Source organism: Triticum urartu, chromosome 7, assembly GCF_003073215.2.
Source record: "Triticum urartu cultivar G1812 chromosome 7, Tu2.1, whole genome shotgun sequence".
NCBI lineage: Eukaryota > Viridiplantae > Streptophyta > Magnoliopsida > Poales > Poaceae > Triticum > Triticum urartu.
The window spans coordinates 49,374,874-49,396,312 of NC_053028.1; the positions used below are offsets into that span (position 1 = coordinate 49,374,874).

General features: G+C 47.9%; 3 protein-coding genes across 3 annotated transcripts; 2 read left to right on the top strand and 1 right to left on the bottom strand.

The window, feature by feature from the left end:
• The first annotated feature begins 6,143 nt into the window (after window positions 1-6,143).
• LOC125522509 (acid phosphatase 1-like) lies at window positions 6,144-8,153 on the top strand. Its single transcript, XM_048687565.1, has 3 exons — window positions 6,144-6,945; window positions 7,025-7,234; window positions 7,748-8,153. The coding sequence occupies exons 1-3, from the start codon at window positions 6,509-6,511 to the stop codon at window positions 7,923-7,925; spliced, it is 825 nt and encodes a 274-aa protein (XP_048543522.1). The 5' UTR covers window positions 6,144-6,508; the 3' UTR covers window positions 7,926-8,153.
• Window positions 8,154-8,776: 623 nt separating this feature from the next.
• LOC125522508 (leucine-rich repeat receptor-like serine/threonine-protein kinase BAM1) lies at window positions 8,777-11,517 on the bottom strand. The gene is made up of 2 exons (XM_048687564.1): window positions 9,391-11,517; window positions 8,777-9,318 (listed from the first exon to the last, which is right to left on the bottom strand). The coding sequence occupies exons 1-2, from the start codon at window positions 11,468-11,470 to the stop codon at window positions 9,011-9,013; spliced, it is 2,388 nt and encodes a 795-aa protein (XP_048543521.1). The 5' UTR covers window positions 11,471-11,517; the 3' UTR covers window positions 8,777-9,010.
• Window positions 11,518-19,992: 8,475 nt separating this feature from the next.
• LOC125523583 (sphinganine C4-monooxygenase 1-like) lies at window positions 19,993-21,002 on the top strand. The gene is made up of 2 exons (XM_048688603.1): window positions 19,993-20,217; window positions 20,291-21,002. Exons 1-2 carry the CDS (start codon window positions 19,993-19,995, stop codon window positions 20,876-20,878), a joined length of 813 nt encoding a protein of 270 aa, XP_048544560.1. The 3' UTR covers window positions 20,879-21,002.
• Window positions 21,003-21,439: the final 437 nt, after the last annotated feature.

Below are 21,439 nucleotides of genomic sequence, written 5' to 3' on the forward strand. Positions count from 1 at the left end.
TGCCGATTCATCATCCATCAGCAGCCCTATCCACAAAACGGTGTTGGACAGACGCCAGTTGACTCTTCATCCTGGTAATAGAAAAACGTAAGGGCAACTCCAACAACGTTCTGACATGTTTGAACGTGTCCGTGGACAGCGGGGTGGAGAGCCGGCCATTCAACCAGGTTTAGCAAATCAAAGCGGGCACTGCTTTTTATTGAGTTTTTGGAATAATTTTTACATAGCAAAAGGACTTGAAAACAACTAAATCCCACTCTACTCGTTCCCGTTGGAGGTGAGGTCGACAGGCCCGCACGAGGCGGTCCGGACTAGGCAGGCCGGCCTCGTCGTCGTGTTGCTCAGGCGTATCACTGTCTTCTGCCTCCCGCCCCTCGTATAATATAACCTAGGATGATGTGTATGTTACTCTTGAAGTTACTTTCCATTATGGTTAGTCTTATAGAGTTGTTGCTTTTTGACCTATCTTCCTCAGTGGAGTTTTTGGCTTGATACCTGGCAGTACTTTTTTCGGCTTGCTTTCACTCTTGGTGCTGTTACTTTCTCCTCTTCAACATGTGTAAGCCAAGTGGTATGCCTCAATTTTTCCTCTTCTGTTGCAGTCTTACTTTACTTTCTTTCTTTCTTCAGCGCTGACAAGCATCCCACACCATTTACCCGCCGTTTAGGCTAGTCATAGTGGGAGTAACTTAGCTAGTAACATAATGCACTTCGAAAAAATTCTGCTTATGTGGCAAGTAATTAATGAGAGGTGATAACATAATATGTTACTGTAACATAACGCTTTCCAAAACAAGATGAGTCTAAGAGCTAATAAATGAAGCCATCTATAATACTACTATTATGTTACTTTACATTATGAAGTTAGTAACTTAGACTAGTGTCATATGCATGATACTAGTCTAAGTTACTCTCCACTGTGACCAGCCTTAGGCTTGAGTCCCCATCTTATACTTGGGCATGTTGTTTTGTGACCTCACCATCCGTGTGCCAAGACATGACTTTCATTGTACAGTATAATAAAGCTTGCTTAAGCATGCTGCATTGCTGCATTATGACCTTTGTGATGGTTGTCCCAGACCAGGACATGACTTGTGGATCCCTACAATGAATGAATTAGAGCGTGTTGCGCTGCGTTGGTTTTCCTTCCGGCAGAAGCCAACAGCTTCACCGGAATTGTATATTTTTGCTAAGCATCGTCTGTTTATTGTCATCAGTCCTATCCACAAACAAAATAGTTTTGTGCAGCTACCAGTTGAGAGTTGACTCTCCGTCTTGCTAGGGGGAAAACGGCCCCCACGTCTATTCACGGGCATATTCCTTCCATCGTAAAGAACTGGTCAGATGACTTCGATTTGGTTAGAAGAAGAAAAGCTCTGTTTGGTTTCAAATAAGTCACCAACTTATAAATCGAAAAATGCAAAAAGTGACTTATTTTGTTAAACAGACCTAACTTATAAGTCATCCCAACTTATAAGTCATCAGTTGCTCCACCCCAACTTAAAACTTATAAGTCACCCCTTTTGCATGAGTCCCACCACCTTTACATAAAAAAAATAAGGTGGGAAAATGTGCTCAGGTGACTTATAAGTCAGGTGAAAACCAAACAGCCATGATTTATAAGTCACTGGTTTTAAGTCACATGACTTATAAGTCAGATGACTTATTGGAACCAAACATGCCCTTAGTTGAGGAGGGAGAGGCCTTATTTGGGTCAGCTTCACTTGGCTTTTGATCATCTGCAGAGTTGCTTCACTGATAAAAGCTGATTTGCACACTGAAACTACACTTGAAGGTTCTTCAGACAATTGCATTGAAAATTACCCGAATCCAGATTTAGCCTAATTGGCAAAGATGATTCCGAATAGATGTTTGTTTCGGCTTTTGGTTTTTTTCTATGAGAATCTGATGCCTAAAGCTGAAACAAACAGGGCCTATGCAGGTCTAGCATTTTTGGAGAGAAAAATAGAAGGCCGAGTAGAAGTAGTACTAGCACCACAAAAACAAGTCCAACGCCGTGCATCAAATGTCCATGTCGTGGTCCGAACATTCAGAATCTCACGAACTAATTTCCGGATGTTCGAACTGTGACATGGATGTTTAGTGCACGGCGTCGGATGGACTAAAATGCCCATACCGTATGGTCCGGATATTTTGAGGGGTGTTTCAATGCACGGCGTTGGTTCAATTTCTTTTTGTCTTGTGTTTCTTTTGTTGTCCCCTCTTTGTGTCTCCAAATCCTGACTTCTGAGCAAAATTATTTACCCAAAACCATCATAATTGGGGCTAGCGTAATAACTTGGTATCATATTTGTGCCAAGGTAAACAAAATCACCCACTCTGTGCCTAACCAGTAACTGGAGCACTAATCGTCGAGTTTGCTCGAGGAAATAACGAACCCGACAAATAGGGCCCACCTGTCAAGCTGACATGGCGAAGACTAAAAAGTTTGACCGACTGATGTGGCAAATAAAATGCGGGACCCACCTGTTGATGAGTAAACGGCCATCTTCATCCCATCTCTATTTCTATGAGGCATTTCATCAAACAGCTTCTGGGCGGCCGCTGAGGAGCTTTTTCTTGGAGGAATGGGGACGAGCTTGACGCGGCCGAAGTGAGCTTGACGCGGTCGGAGCACGGGGAAGAGTGCGGTGAACAGGGGAGGCCACACGGACATGAAGCCAGCGGCTCGTCGGGCGTCAGGCTGCCGGCGAGGACGGCTCGTCAGGCGGCCGGGCATGCCATCCATGGCATGCACGCCAGCACGGGTGCGTCCAGGGGCTCCCTGCTCACCACCGTAGCGTTGCTAGCCGCTGTGTGCATTGAGCAGCAGTTCCAGCGTGCCGCAACGTCGCCGGCCATTGTGCACAGCTGCGCAGCAGCGCTAGCGCGCGCTCCACCGTGGATGTCGGGGCCATCCTTCCCGCGCCAGACCTGGTCGCACGGGGAGGAGCGTGCTGCTTTCGATGATGGCCCGGGGAGGAGCTGAGCAAGAACGACGCGGCGGCCAGCATCTCGGGAACGGGGTCCGCGGAAGAAAACCATGGGGGCCGCCCCGAGCTTCTGGGGCGACGCCGTGCTTTAATGGCTGCTCGGCCACACCCTGGGCGACGCCAAGGGAGGCGGCCACTTCGACGACGCGACCTAGTCTCCTTGCGCGACACCCAAGGAGGCGGCCACTTCGACTTCCACGACACAGCCAGCGAGGATGGCATCGAACGCCGACGACCGTGTGTAAGTGTCGCCTGGCGGCACACACAGGCTCGGCAACGGAGAAGAACCAGCCACGGTGCAGCTCGGCCGGAGATAGGGAAGAAGCAATGGTCGCTCACAGCCTGTTTGTTGAAATGCCCGTGAAGGAAAAGAGGAAGAAAAAAAAAGACTCGAGTCATTGACGGGTAGGACATTCGTCCAACTCAACATATTTGTCCACATAAGCACACCACATCATCCTGACATGCGGGCACTATTTGTTGGTTTGGTCGTTTTCGCGACCAAATCCAAGCATTAGTGCTCCGTGTTACAGGTTAGATGCTGAGTTTGTGGTTTTTCGTGCTCTGGTACAAATATGGTACTAAGTTGTTACCCTAGACCAAGTATGGTGGTTTTGGGTAAATAACTCTCCCGAGCGTGTTCCTTTACAAGACGGTAATGTTACTTGTTGATCGTTCGCCGGCAACACATGGCATTTTGAACGATTTTGACGACATTTTTTATTTATACGTGGGTGGCAGTTTCTCCAGAGAGACATGACATTTTTCATGATGAAAGCTTTGAGACTGTCATCTTTGCAGAAAATCCCATGTGTTGTTGGCGAACGTTCGCCATATACGCAATCACGCTCTTTTTGTTTTGGAACAGAGATGACACGGATGCATCCAACGCTGGCTTTTTCATGAACATTCACACACGATGGGATTTTTATTTAGTTATTTATGAATGGAGATTACGCTTTTGCGCATGCCAGGGCTGTGCCTCGCCGACCAGACCACCGGAGCGCACCAGCGCTGTGAGCCCAATCCGCGACCGGCATGTCACCTCCCAGTGGCCCCGCCCCCTAAGCCATGTCTCTCACTTCGTCCTAAAAATGTCCGGATTGGCGGTATGGAGTGAGAGAAAAAAGAAAAGGTAGTCCAGGGTGGATAGTGTCCTACCTGGGTGCGTCCACGAGCCCCTCGAATCCTCCTCATATATGGTTCGAGTATGACGGTTTACTAATGTGGGTGGGGGTAAGGTGGAGGTTTGGTTGGGTTACCTTTTTCCCTTCCATCTCTTGTTCGGTCAGTGATCGGGCTGTCTGTTCATATGTTTAGGGAGGATTTTTGGGGATTGGGTGTAGATGCTCTCACCACTGGAAAGCGTGAGCACGGGGAGCCCAATCGTCGAGCAGCGCGTTACCCCTAGAGCACCGGCGTCTCCGATCGAAGCAACCACGACAAGACAAATGAAGAGCGGGCTCCATCGCAATGTCGAACGGCAAAAAGGACGGAACTTGGGTGGATGATGGTGGTGATTGTAGCGAAGAATTTGAGAAATGGTGGGCTTTTTCATGCGAAAGCAATGCAGAACTGTCCAAACGCGCCTCGATTTGGATGGGTATGGGGTGTCGAACGCCTGGACACCCACGAACCTCACCCAACTTTGCAACTAGATTGCGAGAGTTCGGAGGCCAGGACGCAACCCCGGATGTTTGAGACACGACAATGTGTAGGAAAAAAGAGGCCAAACAACAAGTACAAGGTCCGAACGTTTAGGGAAGGTTTGATCTCTGCGTGTTGGAGTTGCGCTTAGAGCATGGTTAATAATATAGCCAACAGTTGGCTATAAGAAGTTGGCATAGCATCTAGAGTCAACCTAATAGCCTGCTTGTACAATAGTATTCCCTCCGTCTTTTTTTAGTCTGCATATAAGGTTTGGTAAAAGTCAAGCTTTATAAAGTTTGACTAACTTTATATTAAAAAAATAAACATCGACAATATGAAATCAATATTATCAGATGCACCACAAAATGTATTTTCATATTGTATAGTTTTAATATTGTAGATGTTCATATTTTTTCATATAAGATTGGTCAAACTTTATGTAGTTTAACTTTGACCAAATCTTATATGCGGAGTAAAAGAAACGGAGGGTCTTGGGTCTCGTGTTATAGTAGGCTTTTATTCTACAGCTCGCTTCCCTTCTCCCTCCTCTTCTCTCACCTCCAACTAAACATAGCATGATTGGTTTGCTACCAATATTTGGCTAGCCAATTATTGGCAACTTTATGCGAGATAGGCAAGACAACTTGTTACCCAACCAATGAGTAGCCAATATTTGGCACAATGCCAAACATTGGCATGCCAATTTGGGCACCAAACCAATTATGCTCGTATAGCTCCTCCGTCCGAAAATACTTGTCCAACTAATGGATGTATCTGGATGTATTTTAGTTCTAGATACATCCATTTATATCCATTTGTACGATAAGTATTTCCGGACGAAGGAAGTATATAATATTATAGTCTTTATAGTCTGCTTATGTCATTTTATCGTAGTTGTTCTTAGTCGTATCCACAAAACCGAGTTGGTCGGAACGGCAGGTGCGTGCCAGTTGATTCTCCGGCTTGTGTTACAGTATTTATGTTAATTAGTGACTGACTGAGTGTGCAAAAACAAAACTGAGAATGGAATTGAGAAGGAAGAATTTATACCGTGCAAAAGGATTGGATTTGTGAGCTTGATTGTGTAATGGATAAGATGTGAAATGTTGTTGCTTTGATGGACACATTGTGCCGGGAAGGGGCGTGGACGAGGAGAGAAACAAAAAGAAAGCCTCAAACGGAAACCCCAGCCCCACAAGTTGTAGCACTAAACTGTACATCCAATGCATGCTGTGTGACTACCGGTGATATTACCTCTACTTTTATTGTGGCTAGTCTGTCTGAGGAAGAAGAAAGGGGCGTGGACGAGGAGAAACAAAAAGAAAGAAAGGGAAACCCCAGCCCAGTCCTTTCCTTGTTGCTGTCGACGTACGCGGTTGCTTCCATCATTAGCTTTTGGGACGTCCTCCATTTATTTACAAGAGATCACGCTTTTGCGCACGCCCCCGCCCGCCGGCGCCGACCGGAGATCGATTGTGAGCGCGCCAGCAGCGACAACCCAATCCGCGGCCGGCACGTCACCCCCCCCAGACCCAATCCGCCGGTGGCCCCGCCCCTAAGCAACCCACGACGAATCCTCCTCCCGCAGATTCGAATCCCTCGCCCCCGCTCCCCTTTCCTTCCTCTTCCTTCACCAAAACCGAACGCCGGTCGCCTCTATCTATTTATCCCGCCGGTCGCCTCCCGACCTCCTCGTCTGTTCCATCCTCTCGCTCTCGGTCGCTTTTCCCCTTTCCCTTTCCCGTCGCCGCCCAATTCGCCGGAGCCAGCCGAACCCCACCACCGGCCTAATTCTCTACCCCACGTGCGCGCGCGCGCCCCATCCCCGCTCCTCTCCGGCGACCCCACCCGCGCCAGCGGCGGACATGGCGTGCCACCGCGGCGCCGCCCTGCTCCTGCTGCCGCTCCTCCTCGCCCTCGCCGGCTCCGTCGCGGGAGATGCGGTGGAGGCCGCCCAGGACCAGCTGCCGCCGCGCCCGCTAGTCATCCAGCTGCCGACCGCGGAGGAGAAGCGGGCCGAGGAGGCTGCTGAAGCGGAGCTGCGGTGCGCGAGCTGGAGGACGGCGGGGGAGGCCAACAACCTGGCGCCGTGGGCGGCCGTGCCGGAGGGCTGCGTGCCGCACGTGCGCGCATACCTCACCGGCCCCGCCTACCGCTCCGACCTCGACCTCGTCGCGCGGGAGGCCTCCGCATACGCCCGCTCCGCGCGCGCCGCCGACTCCACCAACGACGCCGCCTGGGTCTTCGACATCGACGAGACGCTGCTCTCCAACCTCCCCTACTACGCGCAGCACGGATACGGGTGAGCCATTTCGAGACCGCCGGGCCGGGAAGCTCGATTCCTCGACTGAGATTTGCTCACGCTCGATGTTGGACTGCAGGCTGGAGCTGTTCGACCACCGCGAGTTCGACCGGTGGGTGGAGACGGGGGAGGCGCCGGCGATCCCCTCCAGCCTCCGCCTCTACAGGGAGGTGCGCGACCTGGGGTTCAAGACCTTCCTGCTCACCGGCCGCACCGAGGCCCACCAGGCCGTCACCGTCGACAACCTCAGGAGACAGGGCTTCCACGATTGGGACAAGCTCATACTCAGGTAGTACCCACCTACACCTTCACCGTCCCTCTTCTGCTGTTTATACCATTGCACATCACTTTCACCCTGCCTTGGTGGGGAATTTTTTTAGGCATTCCATTGAGCTATGTCCTGCTCCAAATATTAAACTTGTTTCTGTGTGCTCTTCATAATCACTGGCTGAGAGACCCATTAGAATGCCCAAATTACCAAATGCAGCAGTCTTTGTCACAAAAATACATCAAAATTCAGCGCTGCAGCAATGTCCTTGCATATAGGCAGTAGAAAGTTCATTATGTTGGACCGAATACTCTGTTCTAGGTACGCGTTCCAGACATGAATCTACTTAGTTAGCGCCAGTCCTTCCATCCAAATTCTAATATGGCAGTACCACAACCTGAGGACAAGGGTGAAATAGTCTTGTTGCGGTGCTGAATTTCACAGCCACTAATCTTGTTGTAGTCTTCTGCCAACTAGTGTTCTTCATTTCTGCATAATGGGATTCTGAAACCTGCCCTCTGTGATGATGTCCAGGGCAGCGGCTGACCGGGAGAAAACGGCGACGGCCTACAAGTCGGAGAAGAGGAAGGAGATGGAGGCGGAGGGGTACAAGATCCTGGGCAACTCGGGCGACCAGTGGAGCGACCTGCTGGGCTACTCCATGAGCGCCCGCTCCTTCAAGCTCCCCAACCCAATGTACTACATCCCCTGACACAAGAGAGCAGACATGATTGGTGGGCATAGTGTGAGAAATGCAGTGCTTATTTATCTGTTGCGTTCGTCATGCCGGCCCGATTGACTGAACCCTGTACTGACTGACTGAGTGTGCAAAAACAAAACTGAGAATGGAATTGAGAAGGAAGGATTTATACCGTGCAAAAGGATTGGACTTGTGAGCTTGATTTTGTAATGGATAAGATGTGAAATGTTGTTGCTTTGATGGACACAATGTGCCGAAAAGGCGAGGAATCGACGGAATGGCTCCGTGAAATATCCTATGCTGTTAAGCAGGAAGATATCTCTTGAAATAATATCTTCTGGGCATAATCTACAAAAATCTAGCCTCCTCATCTCTGCTGAACAAACCAAAAAAAAAAAGTGGTGTGCATCTTCAGATCTTCTTACATTGTTGCAAGGAAGGAACCAGCTAAGAAGAAGAAAAAAAACTGCAGTGCTGCTCTGCGCACCTCTTTTTATTCTGTCAGCAGGATCTCGCATTTACCAACACTTGTGTAGGATCTCTGAGGTTTGAAGGAAGACTGCATCCAACACAGAAAGACACCTTTTTTTTTTCTGTCTACAGAAAGTAACAGCACCCAACACAAAGTTCAGAATGAATTCCCCTCAAAAGGGAGATTGATGTTTATATTTTGAAGGGCAAGCCTAGGTTAGAACGATAGCGTGACAAGATCGAAACTCGCTGGAGCTATCATGACACGCAAGGTTACCAAAAGTGTTGCCAAAGTCAGATGTTTATACTGATACTCTGTTTAGTCCTTGACTTTAAACTGAACCTCAAAGTAAACAGGATCAACGGCCAGGCAACACGCTGACATTGCACAATAAAAAAACAGATGCTGAATCTTATTGCTTGTAAAAAAACATTGTGTGTGTCGCCGTGCTTCAGTTTCATTGGAAAAGAAAATTATATCTAGTAAGAATAACACCATGGCGTGTCTCTGAAACTTTTGACGACCTTCTGATTCAGATGGCTTATTACGAACTGCATCATCGTGTGTTTTTCAGCGTTGCAGGACCTGCAGAACCTGCTTCATGGAACTGCATCACCGTGTGTTTTCAGCGCTGTAGGACCTGCAGAACCTGCTTCATCGACGGCCGTGATGATGGGTTTGTGCCGGTGCAAATTAGCCCTAGCTTCAACACCAGTTGTACCTCACGCGAGTAGGCTGGATCTCGTATGTCTGCATCAATCACATTTGTCAAATGGATGTCCTCATCTTGATGAAATTGCCTCCATGCCCATTGCGCCAAATTCTCGTACCCGCCCCCACCATTTGCACGCCTCCCTGTTACCAGCTCCACAAGAACCACCCCAAAGCTGTACACATCAACTTTCTCATTCATCTTTCTCGAGCTTCCGAATTCTACAAAACAAAAGGTGTAAGTAGTTGTTCACACAGTTATAATACAGATTTCAAAATAACTGAAATTTTTACCTGGAGCAATGTATCCAAAGGAACCAACCACCGCCGAGACCGACTCTGGCTCACCGGCTTTAAGCAGTGCGCGAGCTAGACCAAAGTCCGCAATCTTCGCCTTGAACTGAGGATCCAGTAGGATGTTGCTGGACTTCACATCACGGTGTGCTATAGCAGGAGAGCAACCGTGGTGCATGTAACACAGCCCTCTTGCGGCATCGGTTGCTATTGACATTCTTATCGGCCAGTTCAACAACCGTCTAGTTGTACTAGTAGGGTCATCTTTCTGATGCAGCCATTCATACAGGCTACCATGTTCCATATATTCGTATATGAGGAGCTTCGATTCAGAGCTTGATATGAAGCCAAGCAACTTTGCGATATTGGCGTGTCGGATGGATCCAAGAATCTCAATCTCAGCTTGAAACTGTTTTTCCAGCACATCATGTTCCAGTTCACCACTACTACACCATATTTGCTTGACAGCTATAACCCCGCCGTTTCTGTTACCAAGGCAGATCTTATATACCTTTCCTGAGCCACCGCTGCCGACAAGGTTTGTATCAATGAGGTTGCAAAGGATGTCTTGAATGTCATAATCAATAGCTTGGAAGGCCGTCAGTTTCCACTGTGGAGATGGGGCATCGTCCTTTTCCTTTGAGAAAAATGCCTTGATCTTAGTTAAACCAATCAGCCCTGTGCATATGAGAATGGCTGAACCAAAGACGAGGATAATAATTACAAGCATCTTCAAGTGCAATCTGGTGCATGGAGGAAGGTTTCCAAAGTGGTTGGAGGAACATAAGCCAGGATTGGAAAGAAAGCTCTGTTCAAATCTGCTAATCTCGAAAGGGGATGGAAGCTTGCCCATCAGTTCGTTACTAGAGAAATCGAGGAAGATGGAGGTTAATTGTAACTGTGTAACGTTTTCTGGTAGTGGGCCGCATAGAAGATTTTCGTTCAATAACAGATGGAATAGATTCTTGAGCTTAAAGAAATCATCTTGTATGCGACCGGATAGAGAGTTATTGTGTAGATCGAGGCGTTCCAGATTCTTCATTCTCCAAATCACAGTAGGTATTGTCCCATTAAGTGTGTTAGAAGACAAATCTAAGGTTGTAAGTGGGGATAGATTCTTGAGCTCACGGGGATCATCTGGTATGTGACCAGATAGATAGTTGTTGTGTAGATCGAGCAATTTCATATTCTGCATTCTCCAAATCCCACTAGGTATTGTCCCATTGAGTGTGTTAGAAGACAAATCTAAGGTTCTAAGTTGGGACAAATTCTTGAGCTTACAGAAATCATCTGGTATGCGACCGGACAGAGAGTTACTGTGTAGATCAAGGAACTCTAGATTCTGCATGCTCCAAATCCCAGTCGGTATTGTCCCATTCAGTGTGTTAGAAGACAAATCTAAGGTTCTAAGTCGGGTCAGCTTGGCTATAGTGTCTGGAATTTCACCAACTATATTCATAGAACTCATTGACAATTCTTCTAGGTTTGTCAAATTTCCAAGCTGTGGATCGATTCTGTGTGAATCAAAGGGATTGAAAGATAGTTTCAGAACTTCTAGAGATGAAAGCTGGATGATTGAACTTGGAATACTGCTAGATAGACTATTGGATTCAAGGTTAAGGTGGGCAATCGTTTTTGACAGTAAATGAATATTTAATGGGAGACTACCAACAGAAGAATTGTATGAGATGTCTAGAAACTCAAGGCTTGAGCAACTGAAAAGCACCGTAGGGAAAGAACCTGGAATCTTGTTGGACGAAAGGTTAATGTATGTAAGGTTCTTGAACGAGCAAATTTCTGACGGAATTGGCTTGGCAAGATTGTAGAAGCTGAGTGAAATACCTTCAACAAAGCCCTCCTGAGTACAACTGATCCCTTCCCAATTACAGTGGCCTCTGTCCACGATGGATCTCCTCCACTTGATGTCCCAGTGTCTCGCAAGGCTTAGAAGTGCTGCCTTTTCAGCCTTCCTGCTCATAGCTTCACAGTTGTACCCAAGGAGTAAGCAAATGAGGAGGACTAGAGATAGATTGTGGAGGATGGTACTGTGAACAAGGTGCGAATTTGCCATGACATTCATCTTGGGCTTCCGGAGGGTGGTACAATGAACAAGGAGGGGAATAGCCATCATCTCAGGCTTATGGGGGATGTTATGATGAAAAATGGGGGAATTATATGTGGTAGAGCTGAAAAGAAGACCCACGGTCAAGGTCTACTGATAGATAAGCCAATTTTCCATTCAATGCCTTCTGTGACCAGTGGTCATTCTATGTAGAATAGTTGCTTTTGGCTACTTCTTGGATTTCTTGAGGTCTTGAAGGGTCCAACAATCATTGTCATGTTTAAAGTGAAAAACCTGACAACACTTACACTTACACTTACTAAGCCTTTTGTCCCAAACAAGTTCGGGTAGGCTAGATATGAAACCCTTTCACGAGAACTTCCCAGAAGGTCACCCATCCTAGTACTACTCTCGCTCAAATGGGTTTCATACCCAAAGGACTGGCTAGTTTTTATGTTGGCTCGCCAAGCCTATCACAACCCTTAGATATGAAACCCTTTCACGAGGACTTCCCAGGAGGTCACCTATCCTAGTACTACTCTCGCTCAAATGGGTTTCATACCCGACTGGCTAGTTTTTACGTTGGCTCGCCAAGCCTATCACAACCCTCCTCCTTAACCCAGGCTTGGGACCGGCTATGCCTAGAACACATAGGCGGAGTTAGTGCAAAATCTGACAAGTTGTTAATCTTCTATCTCTTCAAACATATGGTTATCATCTCAAATTTATCTTGCCTGAATTTGATTTAACTAGGTATAATTGTGAAGGTCTTCAAGATCAACAGATAGGTGACCAACGTGGTGTGCAAAAAAGCACAGGGAGATAATCAGTTGAGGTTACCTTTCATTTCTGCTAGTCTTATTTGGAACAGAACTACTATGCAGACAAAAGTCCCTGAACGACAAGGGACGACAGCCAAATCCAGCCATCTACTTCACTTCAGTGTTGGGCATGGATGACCTGATCTGCATTGCCGTTCACATGTCATCCACAGCCCATCGTGTGTATAGCAGCGCTGTATTTGGAATATTTAGCTATGTAAGACAACTTGTGGACAAACGCCTTGTTCATTTATTTGGTGCATATTCACGCTGCAGGCCTGATTGATCGTGTACTGACTGTGCGAAACAAAACAGTGCATGGATAACATATAAAATCATTCTACTTGTTTGCCTCAGCCGCATCGAGAAATTCATGCACGCCCTTAATGTACTCGCAGGTGTGTCTGTCACCATACATCCATTGCCGGTTTATCTGCGTGCATTATATATAATTAAGTGTCCAAATTAATAGAAGTGCATCATCACATTAAAACCAAAATGCATACATAGTTCTCATCTAACAACATATAGCTCTCCAGAGCATCTAATTAATTAAACCATACATTGAAACTATGTAAAACATTTCAATGCGAAAACAAATGCGATCATAATCGCAACCAAGGTAACAATTGATCCAACGGCATAATGATACCAAGCCTCGGTATGAATGGCATATTTTCTAATCTTTCTAATCTTCAAGCGCATTGAATCCATCTTGATTTTGTGATCATCGACGACATCCGCAACATGCAACTCCAATATCATCTTCTCCTCCTCAATTTTTTTTATTTTTCCTTCAACAAATTGTTTTCTTCTTCAACTAAATTTAACCTCTCGACAATAGGGTCGGTTGGCATTTCCGATTCACATATATCCTACATAAATAAAATATATGTCACGTTGGTCGGCATAATTTTCATAAACAATAAATGAACCAATAGTTATAAAGATAATATATATACCACATCCGAATCATAGACAAGACGAGGGCCGACGGGGGCGGATACCAAAACCATCGTACTATATAAGATGCAATAATAAAAGTAAGAAAATAATACAAGTATCTGTGTAAACATACAAGTGAGAATATTTTTCCTTTCAGAAAGAAGATAAAAACAAGAGGCTCACCACGGTGGTGCCGGCGACGAGCTCGGCGCGGGTGATCGACGGCGGTGAAGACGGGAACGGGGCGTGACGGACCGCTAAACCTAGACAAATATTGTGAAAAATGGAGCTTGGAGGTCGAGCTTGGAGAGGAGAAATCTTAAGTAGTGTGGCTCGGGCATTCCATCGAACACCTTGTGTGCATAGGAGGTGAGCTAGAGCACCACCAAGCCCTCTCCCCCTCGGCCAGAAAAAAACAGAGCAATGTGCTTTGCTCTTACGCGAGGGGGTATATATAGGCACATCATTGGTCCCGGTTGGTGGCATGAACAGGGACTAAAGAGGAGCCTTTGGTCCCGGTTCAAGCCACCAACCGAGACCAATGATGGTGGGCCAGGAGCGAGGCCCATTGGTCCCGGTTCGTCCCACCAACCGGGACCAATGGCCCATGTGACCCGGCCGGCCCCCTGGGCTCATGAACCGGGACCAATGTCCCCATTGGTCCCGGTTCTGGACTGAACCGGGACTAATGGGCTGACCCGGCCTGGACCAAAGCCCTGTTTTCTACTAGTGATAGAGTTTTCAAAAGAAAATTGTAGACCATCTCTAGTCTTTTCTACATAAGATGCGTAGGGTATAAAATATACAGAAGACCATTTGGTACCATTGCACACATGCCCTTTAATGAGCTGGAGGGCTATATTGGCCTGGATATGTGCCCTAGGTACTTACCTTTTTTGTTGATGTTGTTGTCAGATTAGCTATGTGTTAATTAATGTTGAACTTCTCTGGGCACAATCATACACTTTTATCTCGTTGCCACAGAATACCGAAACAAAAAATAGCAGTGGACAATATATTAATTAATTTTATAAAAGGAAGATATGATGAAACTTGAGGGATGATACATGTATGCATGTCAGTCGTATATATGTGTGGAGAAAGGGGTGATACATACCGGCAATGAGGACCACGCAAAGGAAATTTCAGAAGCTGGTAAGGCATCGAAGTGGATGGAGAAGTGTTCGTTGGTGCTGCGGAAGCTATATATTCTGCCATGAGTTCTTTCTTGGTTATATACCACCAAGCATATCTTTGATTGATGCATCCCTGTTTCACGGTGAGCTACCGGACCATTTAAATACCCCTCCGCACAAAGATTACTGGAGTAACTCGTATGACCGGTCAATAACGACGGGCTAATTGGACTGGAGAAGAGTCGGAAAGCAAGTAAACGGTATGTGCTTTGACCAAGTAAATGACAAGGACATGAGTGCCCTGGATTTATCTTGTTATGTCATTGCTAATGTCGAGCTAACCAACGCGTGTTGAATCTTCAACTAGATTATTTCACTGACTTTGCTGGCTTCTCCACTTTTTATATTTTGTTCTGAAAAGTTCTCCATTTTTTATCTGAATGAACGAGGAATGATGTAGATTTCATGTCAGTCTTGTTAAATGCTCTTTACTAGCTAGTAGGGAATGTGGCCTAAAATATGAGATGAGATCCGTTCGTGGAAGATATTAGAGCAACTCCAACGCGGCGACCCATTTCGTCCGCGTGCGCCTGTTTGGGTCGGCGCTGACAGAAAAGTCGGCCCAACGAGCCGATCCAGACGGACGCGCGTCCGCTTTTCGTCCGCCTGCCGACCCATTTTTGAGCCGGAATTGCGTCGGAGTGGACACGAGACGGACGCGCACGCGCCCGCCTACTCCTCCCTGACCCGCTGGTCGATGGCAGCCTCCACCATTTTCGTCCATTTTCCTCAAAACCCTCCCGCACACGCGCGCTCCCGCCGCTCTCCATGGACGCCGACCTCAATGTCGCCGTCGGCCTCGCCTCCCTCGCCTCGTCCGGCATCACGTTCGCCCCCTTCGGGAAAGGCAAGCCTCGTGCCCCTCGCAAGGCCGCCGCCGCACCCAAGCCGAAGAAGAAGCCGAAGGCGGAAGAACGGGCAAGGGTGTCAGCGAAGGGAAAGGGCCGGAGGCACACGACGAACGCGAGGGAGGAGGCCATTGTGGTGGCCGCCATCGCCGCCGCCGCGCAGCAGGAGGCCACCAACGCCCACATCGCGGCAGCAACGAGGAAGGCGCTGATGTATCTAGGGTTAAACCCTGGCCAGCACGGCCTCGTCAACGCCGCCATGCTCAAGTTTGAGGACGAGTGATCTATGGCGGCGAGCGCCATCCTTTTTTGTATGCCGGCAAGTGTGCTGGCATGACCACGGCCGCGATGGCGTGGTCGAACTCCCGCCCCTTTTTTGTGTGCTGACATGTGTGTCGGCCGCTGGCAAGTGCGCCAGCTGAACTGGGTGGTGTTTTTCTGAAGCTGGTATTGTATGCTGACGCTGGCATGGTGCCGGCATGAACTATGGGCAACGGCATGGTCACTGGCATGATCTATGGCCGCGGGCCTTCTTTCAAATTTGCGTGCAGACATGAAATGGGTCGCGGTCGTTGGGCGCACTGCCGACCCAAATTTTAAAGTGGGCGGACGTCGAGCGGGCGGCCGACCTAAACGGACAAAAAGCAGACAAATCCGCCATCCGTTTGGGTCGGTGCGTTGAAGTTGCTCTTGGTATCTTACCATTTTTTGCTGAATACGGTTAGGGTTTGCAAACTAAAACATGTTTACTTGAGAACAGACGTCCAAGTCGCTCCCACAGGGGCAGGCAGGCGAAGCCTTAGCTGCCACCGTCCCGGTCTCCCACATCCCACATCCCGCTCTTCTCGCCGTTGTCGAAGGAAACTGACAAGCAATGACTGCCTAGCAGGTGGCGGCAATGGGCTTTCCTCCTTGCCACGCAGGGGCCCTCGCAGATGGCGCGTTGAGATGGCCATAAACGGAGCACACATTGGTGGAGGTTAAACGCCAAGATGGCGACCCGAGTCTTCCTGACGATGGTCGTCCCGCTCCGGCTACGGTGATAGCACAATGGCCATCCATGGAGTCGGCTATGGTTCGTGGTGCATGCTTCCATATTTCTGGTTCACTGAGTGGCGGATCATCCTGGTTCCCATTCAGGGCCGTACCGGGAAAATCGGAGGCCCTGTGCATATCAAAATTAGGCTCTATGTGTGAAAGAAAAACAATAATATTTTTGTTAACCAGTGTAGTTTTTCATAAAAAATTACACCAGTGAAGTTTTAAAGACATGTACCTAATCTGCTTTTTTAGTTGTACTATGCTATTTTGGAAGAGCTGTGAGATTGAAAGAGCTGAGAAAAAACTGATGAATCGTGATTACAGAGAGATGCGTAGGGTGGATTGTTGTAAAATATTTCAAATAGTTATGTACTCTAGTACCTAATGATTTAATTAAAACCTTGATTAACAAAAAAATGGGGCCCTTCTAGTGCCGGGGGCCTGTTCGGTCGCTCCTATTGCACATGCTCATATACGGGTGCTAATGAGGTGAACCAAGTGTTGGATGCTTATTGTCAGAGTACTGGTCAGAGAATCAACTATGACAAATCATCAATTTTCTTCAGCAAGGGGGTCCCGGAAGCTGTCCGAGATGAGATTAAAGGGCTACTCAATGTGCCAAATGAGACTCTGAACGAAAAATATTTGGGAATGCCTTCGGACATTGGTGCTTCAAAAAGTGGTGCCTTCAAATACCTAAAGGACCGGCTTTGGAGTAAAAGTCAGGGTTGGATTGAGAGCACAATGTCCACGGCAGGAAAGGAGGTATTGGTTAAAGCAGTGGCTTAAGCAGTTCCTATGTATTCTATGTCTTGTTTTAAACTCCCAAGAGGCCTATGTGAGCACCTTAACATGCTCATAAGGAAGTTCTGGTGGGGCAGCAAGGACGGGCACCACAAACCGCATTGGTTTTCGTGGAAGGAGATGACCCAACCGAAATCTATGGGGGGTTTGGGTTTTAAGGATTTCGAGCTTTTCAATATGGCAATGTTGGCGAAACAGGCCTGGCGTATCTTACAACAACCTGAATCTCTAAGTGCTCGGCTGCTTCGAAGCATTTACTATCCAAACACCACTATATTGGAGGCGACTATAGGTAACCATCCGAGTCAAATATGGCGGGCTATCCTGGAAGGAAGAGATGTGATGAAGCAAGGCTTGATAAAGCGTATTGGTAATGGTGAAAGCACAAAGATTTAGGAGGACAATTGGTTGCCTAGGGACAAAATGCTTCGACCATATGGGTGTATATCAGCAAACCCTCCGGAACTGGTGTCTGAATTGATAGACATGACATCGGCAACATGGAATATAGAGCGTGTGAGGCAAGTGTTTATGCCAATGGATGCCGCGGTGATCTTGAACATTCCTATATGCACACAAAATGTGGAAGACTACTGGAGCTGGAACTTTGAACGCTCGGGTCTGCTCACCGTGAGATCGGCGTACAACATGTTGGTCGCAACAAGAAGGAGAAGGGAGGCTTGGCTCGAGGGTACAGCCGGGTCCTCAAGTTCAAACAAAGAAGATGGATCATGGAAAAGGCTGTGGAATACTCAGGTACTAGGGAAAATCAAGATGTTTCTTTGGCGGTTATCAAAACACTCTATTCTGACGGAGGATGTACGAGCTCACAGACATATGTCGAATACAAGCTCGTGTGCGCTGTGTGGAGGACCTGATTCGTGGAGGCACTCGCTCCTAGAATGCACGGTGGCAAGGTGTACCTGGGCACTTGCTGACGAGGAGGCCACGAACAGTCTAATAGCAATCGCTAGACCTAATGCGAAGTGTTGGCTATTCTCGCTGATGGAATCGGTATCACATGCGGAGTTCATTAAGATATCAGTAACACTTTGGGCGATTTGGTCTTCGCGAAGGAAAGCAATTCATGAGGGCATATTTCAAAGCCCGCAAAGCACGCACTCTTTTATTCAGAGATTTTTGAGTGACTTGAAAATCATCAAAGAAAGAAGCTCAGGCCAAAGGAAAATTTCAGCACCTCAAGCGAGTAGAACAGCTCGCTCATTAGCACCACCAGCGGGATCAGCCAAGATTCATGTTAATGCTGGGTGTCGTTCGTGGGGACGCACGGCAGCAGCAGTGTGTCGAGATGACCTTGGGAACTACCTTGGGAGTTCTGCAATTGTACTCCGAGGCATCACAGACCTGGCTACACTTGAGGCAATCGCGTGCCGGGAAGCGCTAGCACTGGCAGAGGACCTGAACATCCATCGGATAGTCATCTCATCTGACTCAAAGCAAGTGGTAGGCGATATAAAGTCTGGAAACCTGGGAACATATGGTACAGTTATCAAGGAGATTCATAGTAGAGCTCTTCATTTTATGTGTGATTTCATGTATGAATGCCGCAGATGTAACGTTGAGGCTCATAGTTTAGCAAAACATTCACTCTCTTTAGGCCCGGGACGCCATGTGTGGCTAGGCCAATCCTTTAACCCAAGATGTATACCACAAATTGTGGCTTTTGATCATTAATAAAGCTTGGGTTACCCCTCAAAAAAAAATACGGGCCTGTTCCCATTTTTCGGCGGCGGTGGCAGAGACACACGTTCCCGATCCTTGGAAGGAGGCGATTTGTACCGTCGTGTGGCAAACTCGCTCTACTCGGTTGCAGGCCGCTTTTAGGTGTCCATTTGCACGTAGGTTATTTTACTCCTGGTGGCGTGACCTTAAGCTACTTACTATCTCTAGGGAGGCACACAGTAGTGGGTTTAGACATCAGAGCAGAGGTTGGAATCCTCGGCATGGCCCGCGAAGGCATGTGCAACCAGCAAATACTCTACTTTTTGCTTGATGCTTGGGTTAGGCCCTTGTCTAAGACCCCCCCCCTCCCCCGCGCGGACTACCCTAAATCGGCGGCCTCTATACTCTTAGCATCATGGGAGCGGTCTCGATAATTGTCTCCATAGACAGTGGTCGGCATCATGTGTTGCGCGGGCATGGTTCTAATTTCCACTAGATAATACAAAAGACGGCCGCGAAGATGATTGACAATATAACACCATTGAATTTGTGCTACATAACCTCCTTTGTTGATTTTTTTTCCCAGAGAAACCTCCTTTATTAATGCTTCCATATTTCTTGCATCCTGACAAATGTTGGAAACAACATTAGCAATTTGTGTATAGTTTGAGGCCCAATAAGCTGACCAATAGGGATGCAAACGGGTCAGGATAGCGAGGGAATACCATAGCACAAATATAGTGTTAATTTTAAAAACGTAATGAGTAAAATTTTAAGCTAATTGATGAGTTTCGCAGGCGAAGGTTTTGAGTTTTGGAGAATTTCCCTCAGACACGCATAGGCTTAAAATCCACGCGTGGAACGACCGACACGCTGACTACTAAACCGCGTATGTCCATGGAAGCGTACGTCTGGCTTGAACGCCACTTTTGACTAAATTCTGATGTGCGTGGAACGCCTTGCTTGAACAACTTTCTTACTAAATTCCGTGTGTGGAACGTCTGGGTAAAGTAACAGAATTTCTACTAAAATCTAGATGTGCATAAGTAAGAGATTTCACAGAAAAATTCCAGACTCCGATGATTACAGCCTTGACAAGACATTGTCCTATGACCGAGGCAATCTGCAGGGAGTATGACCAGCTAGCATTCTCAACGGTCCATATAAACCCACAGTACCAGTAACAAAAGCAAAGGTACAACATGAAGCTCGTATTCGCTGATGAAGCGCTGGCCATTGTCGTCCCCGTCGCTGCCTACTGGGTCTACTCCGGCATGTACATGGCGCTTGGACGGTCCATGGACCAGTACAGGCTACACCCAAGGGAGGAGGAGCGCAGCAAGAACCTCGTGCCCAAGCGCGACGTCGTCAAGGGCGTCCTCCTCCAGCAGCTCCTGCAGGCCGCCGTCGCCGCCGCCATTTTCATGGTATGTCAGAACTCTACACGCATGCACGCACCTGAAGACATTCATAACATATAGCATACGTACGTACGCACAGCTTACGGCCGGGAACACCGCGACGGCCGCCGGCGAAGGCGACGCGAAGCAGCGGACGGCCTGGAGGACGTGCGTGACGGTGGCGATGCAGGTCGCGGTGGGCATGGCCGTGCTGGACGGGTGGCAGTACGCGTGGCATCGGTACATGCACCGCAACAAGTTCCTGTACCGGCACATCCACTCGTGGCACCACCGCCTCGTCGTGCCCTACGCCTTCGGCGCGCAGTACAACCACCCCGTGGAGGGCCTCCTCCTCGACACCGCCGGCGGCGCGCTCGCCTTCCTCGCCTCCGGCATGTCGCCCCGCGTCTCCATCTTCTTCTTCACGCTCTGCACCGTCAAGGGCGTCGACGACCACTGCGGCCTGTGGCTGCCGGGGAACGTGTTCCGCCTTTGCTTCTGGAACAACACGGCGTACCACGACGTGCACCATCAGCCGCGCGCTAGCAGATACAACTTCTCGCAGCCATTCTTTGTGACGTGGGACAAGGTGTTTGGGACGCACATGCCCTATGTGGTCGAGAAGAGGCCCCAAGGAGGGCTCCACGTGCGGCCCATGGCCTTGACATCTACAGGAATGGGCGAATAAACTCAGTACCATCACTGCTAGAAACCATTCTGAAGAAAGAAAATCACTACCAGAAATCATAATAGCCATGTTGGTTGAATGTAACCCTCGGTAGCTTAAAAAATAGAAACTTCTTTTTAAGACAGTTCAGACAGAAGCGCTCATATACACGTGCATACACTCACTTATATGAACGCGCATACACACAACATATCTCTATAAGCACCTTCGACAGACTGAGCCGGCATATCATCTTGAGATATACAAAGTCGAATAATGCGAGCAGCAGCACTTGAATTATGGTGGACTGAGGATACCATTGTCCCTCTAACCACCCAACCACATATTGGTTCACTTAAAAAATGCTCCCTTCGTCCGGAAATACTTGTCGCAGAAATGCATAAAAATGAATGTATCTAGAACTAAAATACATCTAGACACATCCATTCCTTCGACAAGTAATTCTGGACGGAGGGAGTAGAAACTTGAAGGGTAGTATTTCTATAGGGCAAATATTAAAATTTCCCGGCAGAAATAGCTACATATAGGGATAGAAACATTAATTTGGATGTCGGTTAATAT